The sequence below is a fragment of the Neolamprologus brichardi genome, chromosome 18 (assembly GCF_056152115.1).
Source record: "Neolamprologus brichardi isolate AB-2024 chromosome 18, ASM5615211v1, whole genome shotgun sequence".
In the NCBI taxonomy this organism is placed as follows: domain Eukaryota; kingdom Metazoa; phylum Chordata; class Actinopteri; order Cichliformes; family Cichlidae; genus Neolamprologus; species Neolamprologus brichardi.
Genome location: NC_142121.1, coordinates 10,449,379 through 10,472,616, shown reverse-complemented (window position 1 = coordinate 10,472,616; position 23,238 = coordinate 10,449,379). Strand labels below are relative to the sequence as shown.

General features: G+C 40.0%; 1 protein-coding gene across 1 annotated transcript in view; it reads right to left on the bottom strand.

Moving 5' to 3' along the window:
- Positions 1-1,201: 1,201 nt before the first annotated feature.
- The window catches only part of LOC102779545 (neuropilin-1a-like), a 104,927-nt gene continuing 82,890 nt past the window's right edge, over positions 1,202-23,238 (bottom strand). Inside the window, exons 12-18 of the mRNA XM_087831757.1 lie at positions 14,321-14,494; positions 13,733-13,774; positions 10,306-10,443; positions 7,992-8,293; positions 7,506-7,602; positions 6,884-6,928; positions 1,202-4,452 (exon numbers count right to left, since the gene is read on the bottom strand). Coding sequence (XP_087687883.1) covers positions 4,178-4,452; positions 6,884-6,928; positions 7,506-7,602; positions 7,992-8,293; positions 10,306-10,443; positions 13,733-13,774; positions 14,321-14,494 — 1,073 coding nt within the window. The 3' untranslated portion in view covers positions 1,202-4,177. The remainder of the gene's footprint in view (positions 4,453-6,883; positions 6,929-7,505; positions 7,603-7,991; positions 8,294-10,305; positions 10,444-13,732; positions 13,775-14,320; positions 14,495-23,238) is intronic.

Here is a 23,238-nt window from a genome sequence, read left to right as displayed (position 1 = left end):
CAGGCGCTTGTCCGTCCATAGTGTGGTTATATAAAATTTAAGAGAAAGAGAGAACTTTAAGAAATTAATATAGCAACTGCAGTGTCCATCAAAACGATGAAAAAATATTGCTGTAAACAGTTTATTTTGCGACACCACGAAACAAACGATAGTGTAAAATGAAACAATAGACGTTTTTATATCGTCATCCGATATATATCGTTATATCGAACAGCCCTACTTTGAGTACATTTCACCGTCTGTACTTTTTCCACTTTCACTTGAGTAAAGAAGTGTGGCACTTCAACTTCTAATACAGTATTTTTGTAACACGAGTATTTGTACTTCTACTTGTGACAAATTTGTGTACTTTTGCCAAAAGATAGTGATACGTTGCCTTTTTTTATTGTTCATAGAAAATACAATATGACTAGATGTTTCTAAAATGAGATATCATTAAAGTCCCAGTTTGAAAATACACACCAAAAAGTCTGATTGGGAAACTTTTTTTCACTGTTTTATATTCTGCTACACTGTGTTCAAAAGGAACAACCTTTAGTTTGAAGGTGAACTTTCTTTGTTTCTAGTTTGCTTTGTGCTTTTTAAGATTTTCATTTTTTGTACAAGCCGGATAATTGACAATCTTGAGCTTCAGTGTGCCAAACCATATTACATGTCCTGAGCAATAATAAGACAGGCAAAGCAAAACTTACACATCATTTAGAGAGGGGTCTCACAGACCAATAGGAAAATAGGAAATTTTGTAGGCAACATTTGTGGTTACTTTTCTACAATGCCAGGATTTGTGTCCAGTATTTTTGATAAACTGACCTTCATCCAGCTGTAGCTTTAGCTTAATCACAATTTGTCCAGAAAAAGAATAAAAGCCAGAAATTTTAAACCATCCCTGAAACCTTGAATGTCCTGTGCCTGGTGTGTTGGCAGCAACATGCTAAACCATCTTGGTAACCCCTAAAGTGTCCCGTAGGTAGTCAAAAGTCTCCCAGACAAAGTTAAAAAGTAAGGAGAAACACTGTGTTAACCGAGGATTTTCCATCATCTGAGGTATCCGGTCCTTGTCACATAGTGATGCCAAAATATTTTAAAGTAACATCTGCATATGACAAAATTGCTGCAGTGAAAACCCTTTTAAATAGAAATAAAGCTTTATGTAATGAATAGAAAATATATCTTTGATGATAGAAAGAAAAAGCAGCTCAGCTTTTAATTAAAACATTTATTTGATCCAATTCTTTGGAATGTAATAGTCAATGATGAGAGTCTGAGACAACAGAGACAGATGAGTCTGAGTGTTGACCAGAAAGTCAAAGTACAAACAATACTATTAGTCACGTAAGGCCTCACTGCTTTCCAATGTTTTTTTTTAACTTCCTCATTTCCTTTCTTTTTCTAGATTTGAGACAGCAAAATTACAGAAAACGGTACTGAAAATAAAACATTTTTTTTTGTCATACAAAGAAAAAAAATAAAACATTGGCACGTACATCAGTGACAGTACAAAAACACAAGGTGATATTATACCAAGTAAATAAAATTGTTACTTTTCAAAGAGACGCATATAAGCTTTTTCAAGAATGAAAAACATCTCTGTAAATTGTACATTTCAGAATTATAACGTAGTCTTCTGAAACCGTGTTAAAAAGAAGCAACAATAACACTGTCCTCTCTTCCCTCCTTCCTCTCTTTTTGCAAATCAACATCATAAACACATAGATTATTTATTTATTTTTTAAATATATCAGTGCAACATTTGTTTTCACGTTGAGTGCTGCAGCATCCTTGTAAGTTTAAAGGGGGAGGATATATTGTCTGGTTATTTTTCCTGTTATGAATGTACAGGTAAAACTTTAGCAAGAAGATGAAGAGTTACGTGGAAGAATAAAGCATGAATGCCTCAACAGTCAGCACACTTTATTTGATTGTGGATGCTTACTGAATGGCTACAGAGAAAAGACAGTTAAAGATGGAGAACTGATACTTAGGTGAGCACTTCTCAGTTTGAGCTGGGTGATGTCTCATAATGCTACATTAAAAATAGGTAGAGTTACCACTCATGGTGCAGTAAAAACAGGAAATAAACAAGGCAAAATGTCAGTCAACCACACTACTGGGTTTCAATAAGTTTTGTGCAGTTTTGAGCAATAAGTCAGAATGTTCCCATTTAAAACAAACATCTGTTGGAGGTTGTCAGATAGTTAGAGAGTAGTAAAAAGTCTTCACCAACATTTTCTTTTTATGGTGTTTTGAAGAAGAGACCCATATAACAACAAGTTCAGCTAAAAAGCTAAAGCACAACAAAGCCGTCTTTGTAGAACACTTGCTGTTCTTAGTTTTTAACCAGTTTTCGAAGATAAATACCCTGACTTTATATTTCACAAACACCAAAGTTGGTAGGTGTAAAGGTTTACTATGGTTTACAGTAAATAAGGCATTAAAATGCTCGAGCAAATTAAAGACCAAGTACAAACCACATGAAATAGAAATACAAAACCAAATCTCACAAAATAAACTCATTTTAAGTTTTTTTTTAAAGTGAAAACAATTTGAAATTTCCAGCTGTTCTTAATTATTCAGTCCTATTTGAAAATGAAACCTGTCTGCTCAATAATAGATGCTGTTAGACCCTAAAGAGACTGAAAGAGACCACTCCCAGACCACTGGGCACCCTTCTGCTTAAAGCTCTAGCAGTCTCATTGTGTGCCAGTGGCGTTCAAAAATAATCTTAACAATCCATCTTCAACTTGTTGTCAGCATCTTTATGGTACTGAGGGTACCCTGTACAAAAAAATCCATCATCTCTTCTTTCAAGGCATATCTGATGCTTTTCTCCTTAACCTCATTTCCATGTCTGTAAAAACATAAGTGAAAACCAGGGAACAATTAAATTCAAAAACCACAAAAACAACAGGCCTGTATCTCTTTGTTTTTCTATACATTATCAAAATCCAAATGATAAACAGTGACATTTCTTTCAGCATAGAAAGGATGCTGCAGCACTGGTGTCTTTCTCTATAAAGAGGGCGCTCAAATATATTAAAACCTATGTACAATATGGTGGATGTGTCGTGAAAATGAGGCATTCGGGGCTCCTACACATTTTCCATCTGGAAAATTCCATAGATTTCACAAGTTTTCCTAAATGTCGCCTAGATTTTAAAAGTGTGTCAGTGCCACTGTCATTGAGGCATGAGGATCTACAGAGCTACACCAACACATGTGATATTTGACAACACACTACAACATTAAAAAGTTTGTAGGTTTATTATCACAATGTGGAAACGTTATTTTTTTCCATTTTTTTTCACATCCGTGTAGGAACCCCAGATGGGACATTAGCTGATGGGAAAACAACCAGCAGAAAAAAAGGCAACAGAAAAACTGGAGGAAAAAAAAAAAGGCACTGTCGGAACTAGACGCAGGTCAACAGGCAGGGACGGGTCCCCGCTTTTCACACATACACACACACACACACACACACTCACACACACAGACGCTCACACACACACACACACACACACACACACACACACACACACACACAGATGCATGCTGATCATGTACACAAACATGACTGTAATGATACACACCTCTACAGTCAGACTACTACCCATACACACCTTATATACAGATGTGTATGAATGTGACACACACACACACACTCATAAACACTTTCATGCACACATGGGGACGGGGACATACGGCCAACAAGAGCCAGATATCACAATAGCATATTTCAAATAGTCTGCCTGTTCTGTGTAACAATGACATCTGAAACAACAAAAGAGGAAAAAAACAAAACAAAAAACCAAGAAAACAAACAAACGAAAACAAAAAAAACAACAGATTTTATCTTTCCAAATAATACTTTCATCTGAATTGGTCTCAACACCAGCATGTGATTACATGAAATCAACAAAGCACGCCGAAAAACAAATAGAATCCTTAGTTTTCTTCTTTTTTCTCTTTTTTTTTTTTTGCTGTACAGATTCTTTATACACAGTGCCCCCTATAGGTGAGTCCCTTCCACTGCTGCTCCTGAGAAATAAAATTACATCGGCTCACTTTTCAGCCCACCCTGCCGTCCCATTGGTGGCTTCAGCCCTGTGTTCCACTTTCTTGATTGGCTGCATCGAACGTGTCCCTGCGGAGCAACTGCAGCTCCGTCCCCATTTCTAACTCACGCCTCTGAGTAGTTAGTCTGTCCATTTATCTTGTCCTTCTTTAGTTTCACACCATCTACCAGCTCAAAGTTATAGTTTTCAAGGGCAGATAAGTTCCTGTCTGTCATGCTGCCCTGTGAGCAGGCACAGTACAGGACAACACCGCAGATGGCGCCCAGGAAGACACCCAGAGCTGACATGGCAATGATTGTGATGAGGATCGGGTCCAGGGTCTTCAGCATGTTTCCTGGGCTGCCAAGTGGACTGTTTTCTTGTGAGTAGGTGTCCATGGCTGCAAAAGATTAAAAAAAGATTCCATTTAAAATATTCACAATAGAAACAGATCCTGACCTGATGCTAGTGTCAAATGTAACGTCAAAAAAGTCACTTCAGTGGATGGAAAGTTTTAAAATGTGTCTCTCAAATGATCCTAAATCTAGTCCCTGATTGTCCTAAACTCTGAATTCTTAATTTTTAATGAAAGACATTTTTTTAATTTAATTTTTTTGGTTGGAAAGCCCTAAAAGAGGTTGACTCTTGTTTACTAGGTTAATAGCTGCCTCATTGTGCCTGATAACTGAATAATTAATATATCAAGTGTAAATGTTCATAATTTTATTGAGTTTGGATCTCCTTTCTTAGATTTATGTAGGGAAAGCTGATGTAACTTCGATGGCTACTAAACTTATAGTATTCTTACTATGTTATAACCAGGGAGGAAGCTGCAAATATATATTCATGTGTACGTCTTGTTGTTTATCATCAAGATGCATGTGCGGGTCCTTTACTAGAGGCTTAAGGAGCTTGAGGGTCCTTATAGTATTTTTGTTGTTTCTAGGACTGCACTCTTTTGGACAGAGATCTCGGAGGTCTTTCCTGGAATGTGTTGAATCTGCTGGACCCATTCACCCAATTCGAGTGGTCTCTGACCCAAGTCTTCCGATTACCATGGGAAAAATATGCATATTTGCCAAGAGGGATGGTGAAAATTCCCCCCTGTGACCTATATGTCACTGCCTTGCTAATTATTTCTTTATTCCTGGTCAACATAAAAATAAAATCTTAGCTTTTAGCTATGCACTAAGGTTGTGGTTTGCTGCATCCTGCTGTTATTAACAATATCTCTGAAGAAATTATATACACAATTTGTTGGGTTGATAGAGAGGAGCAGCCACACTCCCAATCCGGTCGTAAAGTCTGACGTCACTAGCCGTGTCTGGGCCTAAACTCCGCTGCAGGTCCATATATCAAACGATCACTATGGCATTACTGAGAGTTGAAAAACTGTCTAAAGTCTTTCTTCTTTAATAAAATGCTCAGCGTTCTGCTCTACCAGGTGTAACAATTGAGTTTAACATCCAGGCATCCATGAAAACGGAATTTATGACATTTAACGGAGTTAGAAGTTAGCAGGAAGTTAGCTCGCTAGCTTCTATCTAAATATAATATAGCATATCCTGACTGCGGGGTTTTGGAAACAAATTAAAACGTACAGCTCTGTTATCACTTCCAACATAAATGAAGACAGAAAACTAAACAGCAGTGACGTTTGTAGGGTTACTGAAGTTTGGCTAGCTGGTATATAATGATGTGCTACGTGACCGCTAGCGACACAGCTATGTTAGCATAATATAAACAAGCTAACTTTTTTTCCACTTGATAAAAGTTAACGTGAGTGTTCTCGGTGGTCAGGAACAAATGTAATCGCATGGCAGGATGCTGTAAAAGGACCAAACTTCAGCCAGGAGAACAACTGAGATAATCCATCCACAATACGAGGTTAGTCATTCATATACTGCTGCATGGGCTGGGCTGTAGTTACATCCTAAGGTTTTAAAAACTGAGCTTAAATAAATGATTAGCGGTATTAAAAGCCGAGGGAGGTCAACAGTGATCACTGACTGTTTTACGAGCTTTTTGAGATTAAATAGAAGAAAATACAAAACATTAAACATGTTAGCAACACAAAAACCATATTAAACGCAGACTACTTTAGGCCCGGAAGTAGGATTCGTCACGTCATCACTTAACGATCGGATTAGAAACACTAGCTCCTGATCTGACTAAATGTATCAGAGTTGCCTTCTTCTCCATACGGAGATTTACAGATGTGGGCGAAAAAGCAGAAGCAGAAAGCAGAAATCATCAAACTCGGCTGTTTTCTACTTCTGATATGTCAGAATCTACTGGAGCGTAATATTTATTTGCTATTTTGTCAATTGACAGCATTTTGTGTTATTGAAATTTTAGATTATAATAGCGATACATGGAAAGGCCACAGATATCTGAAGAGGAAAATGTGAGACTGAGAATATTGCGCATATTAATTTCATTAGAATTATGTTGAAATATTCTTGTAAAATCTGGGACTGTTTAGTTTCTGAGGTTGCTTACTTGAAGACCACAATTATTATATAAATATCACATTTACAGAAGTACAGTAATGAATAAGCTTGTTCATTTGGTATATGGGAGTATGGTTATGAATAATTTTAATCAGGAAAAAACAAAAACAACAACAGATGTAGTTCTTTGACATAAGTAAAACCAAACAAAATAACATGCTAACACAAGTCTGATTCTTATTCTGGCATTGACTGAATGTTTTTCTTTACCAATTCTACTTTGCAGAGACAGAGACAATGATGTAAAGTGGAGAAATGTCCAATAAAAACGGCATGCACTTATTTACCGGGCACCAAGATATTATATTCAATACTTACGCAGAATGAAGATCTCTGTTGGTGGAGATGTAGGAGGTTTGGGATCTGGAGTATAAAAAAAAGATTCTCTGTTTGCATACAATGCAGAAGCAGGCCTACTTTTAATTTATATTGTCAGATGCTGGCATTTCATATCTTTCTTTTTACACATTTTGGATGATGTCCCAGACAAAAATAAGAGTATTAGACAAAAAACTAACCAAAGTTGAGCTAATATTTAAAGCGCTGATTCGTTCCATTTCTTGCATTTATTGGAACAAGATATGTGTTAGTGTAGGTTATTTTTTTCCACCAACAGCGGTTCTTTTTTCACTGTAGTTGCTGAAAAAGGACAAAAGGACTTTTCCTGCTAAATAAAGAGCAGAGTTTTTTTCATCTTGGTGCTTTTAAACAGGCCATGAGGGATGGATCTGACTAAAAAAAAAAACCAAGGGATACTGCACATTCACACAGTAGTGACATTCCACTTTTTTGGCTAAACTAAAATATTTACTCTTAAATTCTGATCACATATTTAACTGGGCCATCCCACACCTCAACCATAGCTACACTGGCCTCGCACAGAAAAAGCAAAGCACAAAACAGCAATGATGACGATGTTAAGTAACATTGAAATACACACCTTTGCAGTCCTCAGCTCTGACTCCATCCATGATCTGGATGTTGTCCACAGCTATGTAGCCTAAGCTGCGTCGGTCTGCGATGCCTTCCACCACCACCTGCAAAAAACAACACAAGTCTTTCACATGCATTTTCTCATACAGGACGACAAAAAGAGAAGGTTAATCATCCAGAAACTTTGCTGTATATAAGTTTTTTTGTTTTTTGTTTTTTTTTTGGCTAAATTGTTACGGTGCAAACTGTAATCCCAACATCCAGAATTTATTCTTTTGTTCCAAATCATACCTTTCTTTCTCTGCCCTTAACATACTTTCTGTTTGCACATAATGAAGGCAAAAATAACCCCGAAAATCCATCCTAATGGTGAGCCTATAAGGAAAGAATGTTCTGACTTAGGACTGACTTGTCTTATAGTTATCAGTAGTAGTGAATTTACAATCTCTCCCTGCTGTCATTTTAAGAGTCATTACATCCAGATTTACATTACCTGATAGGGGATGCTTGAGTGTGGCAGTATAACTCGTCCCTCCCTCCACCGACTGCCCTGATGGCCACTGAGCGTCCACAGGATCTGCCCCTCCTCTGTCTCCTTCCTGTGTTTGATGTGAAGCGCTCCTGCGTGTTCACCAACCATGTGATACCAGAACGCCATGCACAGGTCAGAGTCTGGAGAGGTGATGGGCAGGCTGGCCAACCTCGCCACCTTCTCTTCTTTGTCCTCATCTTCACCAGTTTTACTCGGTGTGTCCGAGTCAGTCACCTGCACGTAAATGAAGTTCCCAGGTTGGCCTGCAGGGGGCAGCAGAAGACAAGGTAAGAGGTGATTGTGACATTAGAGGACTCCTGAAAGCTTTTCCAATGCCTTACTGCTGATATTATTCTTTTAAATACATCCCTGAATGTAAATATGCTGATATCTATACATCTTTAATGAATGCACGCCTTAATATGACTGAGCGCAAACATCAGTGTGACAATAAAGGACTTATAAGTCTCCCAAGCCTTCATTACAGTACATTCATTTGACTGCATTCAGCTGATTACCTTCCTTGTGGTTTGTCTAAACATTTAACTGTCTTTTCATAAAGCGAGTACTTGATAATGTCTGTGATACTGCTTAGCATCAAGCTTTCGAAACCTCCACAGACATCAGATTCAAGGACCTCACAAGGTTTTCTCGTGAAAACAAAGAGCTCTCGCTTCAGGAGAAAAATCTGACTTGACATCAGAAAATACTCATTTTTTATTAGTGATCTGGTTAAGTCAAGAAATCAAGGTGAAATCATTCATTTCAGAGCTGCTGCTACTGCTGCTCCCGTCTCCACAGAAACATCCATCACATCCATCAAGCTTGAATGGAGAGAAGGACAGAGAGCCGAGACATGTTGATGAATTATAGTGATATACGTCTTTTAAAAGTCAAGGATTTCAAGTCGGTTCGTTCCTTCTTCAAATTGTATTACAGCACATAACATTGAAATATGCCCATACAAACATATGTTTTGTTAGAAAAAAGCACAAGATGCAATTGCATCTTTTGTTCTTAAAAAACAAAGCAAAACAAAAATAAGTTGATTTAAATTCACTCCATCTCTTCTTATCTTTTTCAAACATGGCTACTATTTTTGGGTTTCTTCCACTGTCTCATAACAGCAACCTTTCAACTTGAAGATAATTTTTTTTGAAGAGGAAGAAGCTGCAGGCAAACATTCTGGTGAGTAGTAAGCAACAATTTTGTTGGTGCAGCCAGAATACTCTCACTGTGTATGCACACGATGACATGCACAACAATTTGGACCATTTTTGACAACTCTTCTCCATCAAACCCATCAGGAAGCTACAGCAGAACAGCATGCTTCTGATTCTGCTTATGATTACATCCTCTGCTTTCAGCTGTGAACACTCTGGACTGTTCCATTGTAAAACCCGGTGAGAGATGTTGCCCTCACCAGGAAATGGTCCTTATTGGGAAGGTTGGGTCAGTTCAGATCCAGAAAATGTTTGCCGGCTGTGCTCCATGAGTATAGTTTTGATATTTATGGATGGGTTACTGCCTTAAGTGCAGAAGTTCATCTCAGCGTTTTGGAGGTGGGAGGTTGAGTTATTTTCCCACCCACACCTGGGGCCAGAAGGTGCTGGTAGTGACCAAAAGAATAAGCTCTTGGATGCAAGCAGTGAAAGTGAGATTCCTTCTGAGGGTGTGTGGTCACAACCTTGGGATAACGGTCATTTGGTCAGTTGGTCAGTTGTTTGCGCTTCGCAAGGTGACCAAAACAAAGAAATTTGGGCATCTCTGCCTAGACTTCTGCCAAATACACTTTACAGGGTGGACAGATAATTACAGTAATTATTATCCAAATATGTCCTTTCGGACCTTACAGGGACTTAACATTGTGGCATGAGTGAGTGGCTTGAGCCTTTTCATGTGTATAACAGCTCATAGAGCATCAGGCCTACTTAGCTTTGTGATATATTTCCATATTCACAAAGTTTTTGTCCTTCAAAGCAAGAACAAGGTTGGGTGTCCAGTGGGAATTTCTTTTTACATCATAGGCATGTTTTTCCTCATTTCTTTAAACAGAAAAAAAGGCAGAGTTGTGAATTTACAGCAGCACGGGGACTGTGTAGTGTTATTTAAAGCTTTGTTGAAAATATTCCCATTTCTAGCACAAGAGGTTTCAACAGACTTTTCAGCAGATGCACAGTAACATCGAGAGCTACGGAGCACTCTCCCAAAGCATCTGTCGAGTGCCACTAGTTCAAAGAAAGAGAGAAAAAAAAAAAAAGCACTCATCACCTACCCATGTGGTCAAGGGGTGGTCCTCTGTGGACAGCGGGAGCCCCGTTGGCCTGGATGATCCACTCAGCTCCCGTACCGGTCTCTCTGGTCCAGCCGCAGAACGACGAGAAGTCAAAGTTACAGGCGAACCACAAGTAAGCTGTAGCAAAGAGACACAAAAACACTCCTAAAAATCTCGTATCTACAAAATATAACTGAAAATTTTCCCGGTAATCAATAATCAGCTATTAGTAATCACAGTTTTTGTGAGTTCAGTCCTAGTCTACGTCCACACGTACACGGGTATTTTTGAAAACGGAGATTTTCCGTTTTTGTTTTAAAAAATAATCCCGTCCACACGTAAACGCAGAAATGAAGGAAAACGCTGCTAGGAACATGCCAAAGCAACAGGTGGCGATATATTCCTAACCGTGCAGAAATGTTGGCCAATCAGAAGTCTAGAAGCCTCGGTGGGAAAAAGTAAACAAAGCTGGGGCATAGAAGCAGAACAGAGTCGTATGTGTGGAGGGTCAGTAACTGTGTGTGTATATGTAAGCATTTAAACACTGCAGAGAGTACAATTAACAGTATTGTAGAAATTCATTTCACCGAAACAATAACATGGCGCACAGTGTGACATCAAAAAATGCGCACACCTTTGACACTGCGTTTTCTGTGTTTTCTCTGTTTTTCTCGTCCACACTTAAATGCAAAAACAGAGTTTTAGAAAATCTCCACCCTGGCCGGAGTTTTTAGAAATCTCTGTTTTCAGTGACCAAAAACGCCGTTTACGTGTGGACGAAAGGTGCAAACGCATAGAAAAATCTGCGTTTTCAAAAATACCCGGGTACGTGTGGACGTAGCCCTAGTCTTGGAAGGTCCTCTATTCAATTTAATTCAATTCAATTTTATTTATATAGCGCCAAATTACAACAGCAGTCCCTCAATCTAAGGCAATATATATTGTAAGGTAGGCCCTACAATAATACATACAGAGAAAAAACCCAACAATCATATGACCCCCTATGAGCAAGCACTTTGGCGACAGTGGGAAGGAAAAACTCCCTTTTAACAGGAAGAAGCGTGTCTTAACTATATTTATTTCTATCTTTGCTGGTACATCAAGCACTTTAAAGACAACCTTAAGGAAACAGTAGCCCTTGATTTGAAAAACCAAATACTGAAGTAAACAGCTCCTATCTGCTCCTGTAAACCCTTCCTGAGAACTGAATCAAGTCCCTGAAAAGCTGCTATGCTATGTGACAAACTGCTTAGGTTTTTAAGTGAAGAGGCGTACAGCTACGATCTGGTGCTGTGTTCACTGACCAATCAGTGTCATTCAGGAGGAGGTAAGGGGAGATGGCCTGAAAAAAAGGACAGCAAATCTCATAGCATTCCTATCAGGAAGCTGTTCCTGCTGTTGTGTGCTCTCCGAGTATAAATTGTGCAGCCTACAAAAGGCTTGTGCAGATGGGATGTGGTGAGACAAACAGAGAGACCGTTGTGACTGTATGTACAATGTGCAGCGCTGGAGGGCATTTTTCTCCACATCCTCAGCAAGATGTCAGCCCTGATAGAAAACAGTACCAAGCACGTACATATGTTTGGGATCAGCACTTTAGGAGAGAGAAACCGAAGAGTGGAGGGACCACGGAGCAGGGCGCGGTGCCACCAACATCAACGGATGTGGCCCCCTTAAAAACTCAAACAGAAAAAACCCTCCCTTTTTCCTCTGCCTCTGCCAGCAGTCGACGGGCAGTATCGCTTCACCGCAGCATCCAAATAAATGCAAAAATCTCTCAACAGTGGACATGTTTCTGAGAGGCTAATAGGATGCAGAGATGACCATGGAGCTACACAGTAATACCCACCTTACCCACCCACCCACCACCCAGCAACCCCAAGCTGTCTTCACGCGATGCTTCAGCTCAGCTAATTGAGACCCAAGAGGCCTTTATTCTTCCTCCGCTGCTCTCACTTCACCTCCCTCTGTTCCTCTCTTTTACCTGCACTCTCCCTTTCTCTTTTAGCCTCTTTATCCTCCTCACCCAGCCTCCCCCCCCCCGCTTTATTTCTTTTCCCCCCCGTCAGAGCTGCCATTTTTTAAACCTTTCTGCCTATTCATTCCTCTTCTTCTCAGCCTGTTTGCTCCAAATGAGTTGAATTCGGTGTACTCACAAGGGAGGGTGAACTGTGATGTGGTGCTAAAATGTTCACCCAGAAAAGAAAGCCATAAATGACCAAAACAGAGCGCTGCAGTTGGCTTTAAATGCATGTGCATCAATGTTTAACACCTGCAGTTTTTTCTATCTCACGAGTCTAACGCCACTCGCTTTTCTGCTGTTGTTTCCACATCTGTAAAGTGCAGTTTTATTTCAACCTCTGACACGCTTAGAAAGTTTTAAGTTGTTTCTTTATAACAAAACGCTATTTAAATGTTTCCAGTGGGGTTTAAGAGAAATCTGCAGGGAAAGGAACATGAAAAAAAATGACATTTCTGCACAAATATCTTGACTTTTTTTTTCCTATTTTCTTTCCTTCTTTCCTTTCCTTTATCCTTCCCCTTGCTGTTGAAACCTTTAGAAACCTTTTCATCGATGTAAGAAGATTTAACCCAGAGAAATATATAGCGATGGCACCTCAAGAATCAGACTATAGAAATCTACTAGCGAATCCAGTACCAGTAAAAGCAGTGGATGCCCCACCCATATGTCCAGCATAGCTTAAAATGTTCTATTCTTGAGTTTTAACTATTTCTTTTATGATTTTTCAATATATTTATTAATTTTTGGTGTACAGCAGTGTACAGTGTAAAGAAAACTTTGATTAAACAGATTTTTTGTGTTACATTTAAAAACTGAGCATAGAGACGAGCTACAAATACAAGCTCAGCTGGTATCCTGATCAGCTGATAGCCTTCCAGTTGCATCTAGCTGGCAGATGTGGCGCAGCATTTAAGCTTGCCTACAGGTGTTGTGCATCTTCAAGCCTCCGCGATCTGTGCTGTGCAAATTACTACACAGGGAAATAATCGTCTTTTGACTACAGCTGGTCTGGCATCAAAGATGAAAAACACTGACGAAAAAAAAAGCTTTGCTCTCTCTTTCACTCTCTCTCTCTCTGTAAATATATAACCTAATAGCACGTGTGTCTGTTCTGTCTCTCTCTGTAGTCCACTAGTGTCAGCGGTCAGCAGTGTCAGGTTCATTTGTGAAGTGGGGCCATGAAAAAGCTATTAACTCTAATGGAGGTCAGCTTCATTGTTCTTCGCGACCGTGGTCAGTACCGTTAGTGACACTGAATAATGGGTCCATTGGCTGAATTAATGCACCGATCTGGCAAAGCAGCGCTTTCACATCTACAGCTGCCTGTAAAATGGTTCAACTTTGCTTTAAATGAAACACATTGTACGGGGAAACATGGGAGCAGATTGGGGCGGAAATGCTCACCTGGCATGAACTCCATAATGGGGTTGGTGGACGTGGTGCCTCCTGCGAAAGACAGATGGGGCAGTCAGTTTGGGGTCAAAGGTCAGAGAGGGATTTCTCACCCACACAGATGCCAGCACAAACACAACATACCTGCTTTTATAAAAAACTAGTACCAGGCATTCAAGCCAAACAGTTTAACTTTAAGGTTTTAGATTTTTTTCTTTAGCTTTTTAAATCCTAGAAAAGAGGCCTAATGCTTAATGTGGCTGTAAATAAAAGAGAGGATAAAGGAGAATCGGAAACAAGGATGGTCAGACAGCGCTAAAGAAAAGCTAATAAATAAATAAAGCTGAACAGAAAAAGACCAATTCAGTCAAAACTGTAGCAGCTAGTGAGGAGATAAGGGAGAATTTCTCATGATCCAATTCCAACTGGGCTTCATTAAAGCAGAAATTAAATCAATAACATTTAAAGGAAGGAAGAAGAAAGGCTTTTATTTCCGCGTTCAATCCTTTTACCCTTTATTGCTTTGCATTTTAATTTGGCGAGCGCTACACACACCGAGATGGAGAGCGAACTAAAAGGAACAGAGTTTCCGTAGTTTACCTTCGTCGTATTCGGGGGTCTCGGTTTCAGTGATGCAGTCCAGCCGTCCATCTTCACACTGTATAACTGCTGTAGTGCCGGGGTTGGTGATCGGTGCCGTGGTGGTCGCACCAAATGTGGTCATGGGAGGCGTAGATGCGAGTGGGGTGGTGGGAAGTGCTGTAGTTGTTATTTCTGTGGATGAAGATGAAGAGACAGGAAGTGTGAGTGACTAGAATGGATTAAAAAAAGGAGATGAAAGAGTGTCAAGAACTGACCCCACCTCTCGCCCTATCAATGCCCTTCATGCACGTTTAAATGCAGTTTGAGTCTCAGTAATTGCTAGGGCAGGGGTGGGCAATCTCAGTCCACGAGGGCCGGTGTCCCTGCAGGTTTTAGATCTCACCTTGGGTCAACACACCTGAATCACATGATTAGTTCGTTACCAGGCCTCTGGAGAACTTCAGGACATGTTGAGGAGCTAATTTAGCCATTTAAATCAGCTGTGTTGGTTCAAGGACACATCTAAAACCTGCAGGGACACCGGCCCTCATGGACTGAGATTGCCCACCCCTGCGCTAGGGTGATCTCATATGAGGCCCTGTGGCACAACTATACTAGTTTCATTTTTTTTAAGTACTAAGACACCTCCAAAGTTGTGTCGTCACAGGCGACTGAGGCCCAGGAGGTGGGGGGCTCATCTACCAATCAGAAGTGCTTCTCCAGTGTCCACATGTGTGGACATTGAAGAAGCCCTTGGGCATCCAACAAATATGAGGATGCTAGTTATTACACTGTGTGTGTGAATGAGTGAATGTAGCTTAAGTAGAAAAGTGCTACATAAGCACCAATCCAAAGCTGAAACCAAAGCCAAAATAATTCACTGATTTCTCAAAGCTAATTAAAAGCTAGCAATTTTTCTTTGACAGCGAACTCATCATCTATTGGGCAGAGAAAAAAAAGTCTTAAAACACTCAGTGAATAATGATCGGCCTTTAGTGATTCGTTAACTGCTAAAGACATACTGAGACCAAAGATATTTTGCCGCTGTCTTACAGTTCTTTCCTCGGGTTTCTGCTTGATAATTACACAAAGCGCTGATGGAAAGAAGCAAAACTAAAACAGTTTGGTTCCAGTCTGAGTTCCTCTCATTTACTGGAGCCAAACTCGAAGGATGCAGGACCGATCATCGGTGACAGACTTATGAGTCCCCCTGGAGTTGTGGGTTCCTGAGCATTTGCTTAGTTTGCTCTGTTTGTAATCCTGCCTTAGATGCAGTTTACAATTCACGTATATTCTAGTGTACAAATCAAAGAGAGTTATAGTCTGAAAATCTAACTTAATAGCTGTAATATGAAAGCTGCTTGAACTTGTTTTAAAAATTACTGGGACTGAATTAGTAGCGTCTGCTGACAAAGATGGCAAAGAAAAACAAAACTTAACTTTTATTTGGTAACTAACAAGTAAGAGGACCCAATCACCTCCTACTGCGGAGACAGGCGTTCTCAGTGGGATGCCACTGTGTCTCGGTCTTGTCAGATACCCACTGGGGGAAAACTGTTGAAAACCTGTTGCTTTTTCATCTGCTATCAGTCTAATTAAGTTGATTTTCACAGTTTTGCGATCGTGGTGGAAACGCAAACAGAAATGGGCACAAAGGACTTTTTGATTTTCTGATTTATTTCACGGTGCTTCTTAAAAAATGAAGATTAAAAATAACATGGAGCTGGGCAGATCGTGTCTACTCTATAGACAGACTTACAAAGAAGAAAAGTCGCTACATGCATTAAAAGCTTTTGACAATATAGTCGGTCTAATTAACTTTAATGTCATTTTTTGCAGTGAGGTCGAAAAAGAAAATGACTGAAAAGAAAGTTTCAGAGGATTTTTGGTCTAGAAAGGAGAATACTTAGGAGAAAAGTCCGATCATTTATATCCTGACAGAGAAAACAGACGTCTCTCTCTTAAGAGTCATCTATGAATCCAAACAACTAACACATTTTGTCTCTTTTATATGAGAATTCAGAGTCATTATAGCGGACCTATTACGCTTTTCCATATATACTGTTACAAATGGTGTTCCTCCTATTACACATGACAAAACATAAAAGTAATCCCTGTGAGTCTAATGCTCAGGCCTCAGACTGCTTTCAATGCAGAGTTGCAGGCAGGTTTTTTTAATGTTTGCTGTGTCTGTTGCCAAAAGAGAGGATCTATCATGAGAAGTGGGACGTGTGCAGGCAGGGAGTGGACCCAGAACGCAGGACTCAGCATACAGATGTAAAACTCCAAATCAGAAAATTATTGCTGGTAATCTGGAAACAAAAACCTGAAAGACCTGAAAGAAAAAGGCTCCACAGACCAGGAGAAAGGACACAAAGAACCAAGAAAGATGCAGACAGTATATACACAAGAGGGAATTTATGGCGTTATTTTTGTGCCACTATTCTGAGCGCACTTAAAAAAAATTGAGCGTGCGTAAAAAAAATTGCAGGTGCAAGTGTTGCATTTTGAGGAGAAATTTATTTTGAGCGAAGAAAAGTTAAATTTGAGTGAACAAAATTCATGGCTGCGTGCAAAAAATGTATTTCAGTGTTTGCTATTATCCACACACACACACAACAGCAGCCCCTCTCGCTCAGTTTTTGCACTTGCGCTTGCTCGCAATGTGTTGCTCGCGCTCTCAACATTTCTGCCCGTGCGCGCTCAACTCTTTCTGTACACCGTTATATTTGTGCCACAAAACCAGCCAATCACAGACTTGGATGCAAAAAAAATCTGATTGGCTGTTTTGGTCTCCAATCAGCTCGAAATGACGAAATGCAATATCCCAGAATCCATTTCGTCCAAACTGGACGTCTCCGAAAACGTTAGAGCACTTATGCAAATATGTGATGTCTTGATAAATCGAGCAGATATTTGACGTTTACACAGCACCATTCTCGCATGAAAATATCTTAAAAGTTTATTTTGTGACCCAGAAAGAGTAATATTTCAAACTCCGCCACTCTGTGTTCCTCCGCCACTGCCTCGTTTGAGTTTTGGACGAAATGGATTCTGGGATATTGCATTTCGTCATTTCGAGCTGATTGGAGACCAAAACAGTCAATCAGATTTTTTTTGCATCCAAGTCTGTGATTGGCTGGTTTTGTGGCACAAATATAACGGTGTAGAGAAAGAGTTGAGCGCGCACGGGCAGAAATGTTGAGAGCGCGAGCAACACATTGCGAGCGAGCACAAGTGCAAACACTGAAATACATTTTTTGCACGCAGCAATGAATTTTGTTCACTCAAATTTAACTTTTCTTCGCTCAAAATAAATTTCTCCTCAAAATGCGACACTTGCACCTGCAATTTCTTTTTACGTGCGCCCAGAATAGTGGCACAAAAATAACACTATAGGAATTGGGCAGAGTGAACACACCTGGGAACAGCTGAATGGAATCCCCCTGACCAGGGCAGTTTCAAAATAAAACAGGAAGTAACACACACACTGAGAGTCAGACTAAGACATGTGGACAAAAGATGAAGGAACTTGAGAACACAGGAGACAGGACTGGGGAGACCGAAGGCAAACAAACACATAGACACTGAAGACCGACTGGACGCAAAAAAGGGAACAAACATAAACAAGAAACAAGAATTATTAATATAAATAGCAAAACTACGAGGCTCCAGGAAATACTCAAATCCAAAAGAATGAATCATAAGTCCAAAATGCAGGGGCAAAGACCCAATAACATAACAGGATGCTCTTAATATGGTCATTAACATGATCTTTAGTTTACCACGGGCCAGTCAGAAGAAAGTTGTCTTAAAGGGAGAGCGAAGAAAGCTAACAGAGGATGAACTGAAGGGCTGCACCAACACCCAGCATAAGTTTAAATAAAGATGATTTTGACTCTAGTCGACTCTCCAGATGAAAATATGGAGTTAGAAATAAGCATAATAGGTTCCCCTTTAATGAAAAGTGATATAAGGTTGGATACAGCGCTCTCATTAACTGCAAAACTCAAGTGTCTTGATTTCTCGGAAGGTTGAGAGCTGGCACTTTTCCCCCCCATCAAGTACCAGAGTAATAATGACAGAAACTCTTGTATCTTGTTAAATTCTACTCTGCAGTCAATGTGTGGTGATGTGTTTTTATGTAAATTAAACAAATTGAACTTGCATTAAGCGTATGCAGACTATGTGAAAACCACAGATGGTCTGCATATAATTAAACTTTGTGAGGAAACGTGTCTGCGACACTTCGAGTGGGATGGAGGTTTGCTCTTACAGCAGCGTGGATGTAAGCGTCGAGCTGATTTAACTCGGAGCTCGAGGCAAAACATCTGATTAAGCTGCTGAAAGTGATCCGCAGGAATATCGTTGAGCTTGTTAGTTTCTCTTCGCTTGTGTTTGTCTGGGCTCGAGTTGGCATCTTGATGTTCTCGTGAAGAGAGAGGGAGACTCATTAATGAAACGCGGCTCTCGGTCTAATTAACAAAAACCTGTTTTCAGTTATAAATGAACTGCTGGTTGATGCTTGGTAAATCCGACACCGTGCATTTCTAAAACTTTCGACAATAGCTTTAGCACATTTTATTTATTTAATAGCACAAATTTTGCTTGTTTAGCCCTTTAAGGACCACTTGAGGTCATTATGCACATTTATGAAGCACCAAACTGCCTCAGCGAGCATCTCTGTTCCTACAAGAAAGCTGTGATTTGGCTAATTGGATATGACTGAATGTCTATGTACCACGTTTATATATCTATTCACATGGTTTGCATGTATTTTATTAAGTATGTGTGCATGTGCTGCAAGGATTAAAGCGTCTGTGTCATGTCTCCTGCTGCAGTGTGTATTGCAGTGACCTTCCCTTTTAACTAAAAATACACTAAAGTATCAGTTTAACTTAACAATGCCACACCATCATCCACCACATACTGTACACGGTGTTGTTTAAAAACACATGTAAAAGTGTGAGTGTGCGATTATCTTCCAGCAAAGTCTACATAAGTGGAGGAGTGACAAATTAAAGGAAAATGTGGAAATCAATTTTGTGGAACTCGAACTTGAGGAGGACATCAGACTGTTTCGTGATAATAACTCCAAAACTGCAGTCTATGTTTGTTTCCCTGCAACGCTCTCGTTGTTGCAGTCACGATAACAGCTGGAGGAAGCATCTCGGAAACAAGATAAATTCTGTTTTGCATCTACTCTGTTCAAGTTTGTTTGCCTTATTTTTCCTACAAGTGCATCGAGTTCATCCGCATCATTTCACGCTGTATTCCGATTGGTTGGTTCATAAACAGTGTTGGGGAGTAACGGAATACATGTGCCGCCGTTACGTATTTAAAATACAAAATATGAGTAACTGTATTCCGTTACAGTTTAAAAAGGTGGTATTTAGAATACAGTTACTTTGTTGAAATAAATGGATTACACGGCGGTACTTCCCTGTTTCATATTGTTGCGGGTCAGGACTGTTTGGGTTTTGTTTGACAGCTACGTTCTGTTGTTCCAGGCGGCAGCGTTGCGGTTGCCATGGTTACAGGGTGCCGCTCTCTTTCTGCGTGTTTCCTGGGTGAGAGAGGCCTTTTTGTTGTTGTTGTGCTAAGCTAATAGGCAGAATGCTACAGGCATAGCTCTAAAGAATGTAGCATCATAGGCAGTGTAGTCCGTGCTGCAGGGAGAATGGACTGCCATACACGTTATGTGTCTGTGAGCGCGAGGAGGGAGAAAAAGGAAAAGTACGAGCTGTCATCGAGCAAAAACGGGAGCTGGAAGCATGTAAATATAATAATAACCACTGCAGCCAAGAAGAGAGCCTGACGAGCCCAGTTGTAAGTAAGCTATTAAGACTCGACTGTACACCGTGTTCGTGTTTTCCTCCAAAAACAATAAGTTCTGTTGGAGCAGCCTTTCAACGCCTCTCTCTGTCTCTCGCTAGCAAAGTTGACCCAGACAACAAAGTAAAGCTAGTTTTCAGCTACGAGCCCTACAGGGAACCCGAGGTATTAGCCAGAGGTCCCTTTACTACGGTTCGGAGCCGCGGACCTTCAGTAACAGTAATAAATCACAGCAATAGTACATTCATGTAGTTGTAAACAGCATGATAATATATTAAGTAATCCAAAGTATTCAGAATACGTTACTCTCATTGAGTAACGGAATACGTTACAGAATACATTTTGGGGCATGTATTCTGTATTCTGCAATGGAATACATTTTAAAAGTAACCTTCCCAACACTGTTCATAAATGTGAGCTTCAGCAGCAGTTATTCTTCATTTCATTTCATTTAATTTATTTATTTCACACTTGGTACAACAATTCAAACAAACCAACCACACTTTCTATCAAAAAGCACTACAACCATGTGTGAAAAGGAGCAGGAAGAAGAAAATATTCTTATTAAACCCTGCCCCCTATCTACAATCCAATTTATATTACAAGTGGGCACCAAAAATCAAGGAACAAACTAACATTAACATTTATCTCCGGTCCTAACCCAAACCAAACAACAAATTTACAATCAGAATATACCGCTCCACATAGTAACAAGGAGAAAAATTAAAATTAAAATAAATAAAACAAAAAATTATAATAGATCCTTTTTCAATGAACTCCAATTTCATTCACATTCTTCATATTGAGTTATCGTTTTAATCATGTAACACTTTTGAAAAAAATTTAAATTTATACAATTCTTTAAATTATAATGAAGTGAGTTCCACAGTCGTATAACCGTTGGACTCATTAATCTTTATGTAGTCCTAGCTAACTGATGCTTAAAATAAAATTTCCTTCTGCTGTCTTCTCCCCCTGAACACAATAAAAATACTCTTTGTAACTTAAAGGGCAAAATATTATTTTTAGCCTTAAACATTCTGGCAGATGAGCGTCCTAATTTAATTTACTTTGGCTGCAAAACTGTTGCCTTTCTCATTGAGTGACCTCTGCTTTTAAGGAGTGACTTTAAAAAGAAATCCGTCCATCGACCCAGCCTACCTCTCCAACCTGATAATCGACATGCTTGTGTGACTTGCCACACAGACTTTATTTTTCAGTCAATATGAACCCAAAATGAGTAACTAAGCCCCAAAACTCACCAGGAACGTGTTTACAGAGGTCCAGACAGAAAGCTGTTTTCTCATACACCTCAATAGGACTTGAAGTCTTTTTCCAACCACAGGTATCGCCCTCTCATGGCCATCAGACAAAATGCAGGTTTGAGGCACTTTCACACTGGCTTCAGGTGTTTAGACTAGTTAAGATCTGGTGACTCCAAAAGATTGAAGATGATTTACATCACTGCTGCACTCCCAAAACTGCTCAGAGACGGTTTATTTCTTATTAAGGTGGGCACTGCCATCTTCCACTCCCACTCAGAACAACTTAAAAAAGAAACCCAAACTGATTTGCTGTGATTTTTCCGGCCAAAAAAACAAGTGCACCCCAACAATGCCAGTAAATGCCCCCAGAGTGGAACAGCCCCTTGCTGTAAGGGTCAAGGATTAATGCTTTTCCTTTAATATGACCCACATATGCCCACATGCAAACAGACCTACATGGTAGATCATTTGTCAAAAACAATGAGTCACAGTCCATCTGTAACATGAGTCACAAACTGTTGCATTCACAAGCATATCACTCCGCACAAGAAAGTGTGTTTACTGTTTTCATCTGGGGAAGAGTAGGATGTTTGTTTTGCATATGAGCTGCTTACTTTTACTGGATTTTAGTTGAGGAGCAGTATTAAAGTTAATGGTTTGCACAATTAGGTGTGCAGGTACTGTCGCTGTCTCCGAGCTGCTTCCCTGTCGACTGGGAGACATTTTTCTTTGAAGTGAACGTGAATACAAAGAAAAAACAATTAGCTGTTGAGAGATTTTAAGGTTTTCAAAAATTCAGTTTAACATGGTTGATTTAATTGAGTTGACAGATCCAAGACGCCCCACGTACTTCCCTCATGTCTTTGTCTTCTCCGTCCTTTAATCAGTCTTCTCCTCTCTCGGGCTCTCACGCACAGTCCTGCATGGTTTTGCTGATTCTTATCATTCTCCCCACAGTGCAACCAGATACTCCATCAGAGAGCCTGCTTCCTCCCTTCATCTGTTCCTTCCTCACCTACTGTGAGAGGTCAAACCCTTCCTCCCTCTCTTCCTCTCCCTTTTTCTCCCACACACCGTCAAGCTCTGACCACTGCAACAGCAGAGATAGTACCCTGCCATGGCATGCGTCAGCCTTTTCATGTGCTCACGCTCTCTTTCTGCCTCTCATTACACCAACCAGCGTGAAGTGTAAGCAGTTTACTGTTTAACGGCTGACTGAGGCCAAATACTGTTTGCATGTCGAACGTTTTCAAAGATTTCATTAGCGTTTGCCTGAGTCACTGTTATAAATTATCCTTATTTATCTTATCCTGGGCTTTTGTGCGTGCCTTCAGTCTGAAACGAGCTGCTTTAGCTCCCTTTCCTTCTTTCTGAGGAAGCTTTCTTCTGATTGGCTGCCCCTCGCAAACAAAAAGATTCGACAAGCAGTTTGAGTGAGGTATCTGTCGGTAAAATAACCATATACATCTTTACATTGTTACCATCTGTTAGCCAATGAGCGTGCGGTTTCATACCACAGATAATCCTCAATTTTGAAACACAGTAAGGCCAAGATTTGCCACACAGACTTTATTTTTCAGACAATATGACCCAAAACGAGTAACTAGGCCCAAAAACTAATCAGGAAGGTGTTTACAGAGGTCCAGACAGAAAGCTGTTTTCTCATACACCTCTATCGGACTTGAAGTCTTTTTCCAACCACAGGTATAGCCCTCTGGTGGCTGTCAGGCAAAATGCAGGTTTGAGGCACTTTCACACTGGCTTAATTTTTCCAACCTTTTCCGTCTATGGTGACAAAATCATGCTTGGAATCAAGTGTTTAAAGCTTTTGACTCA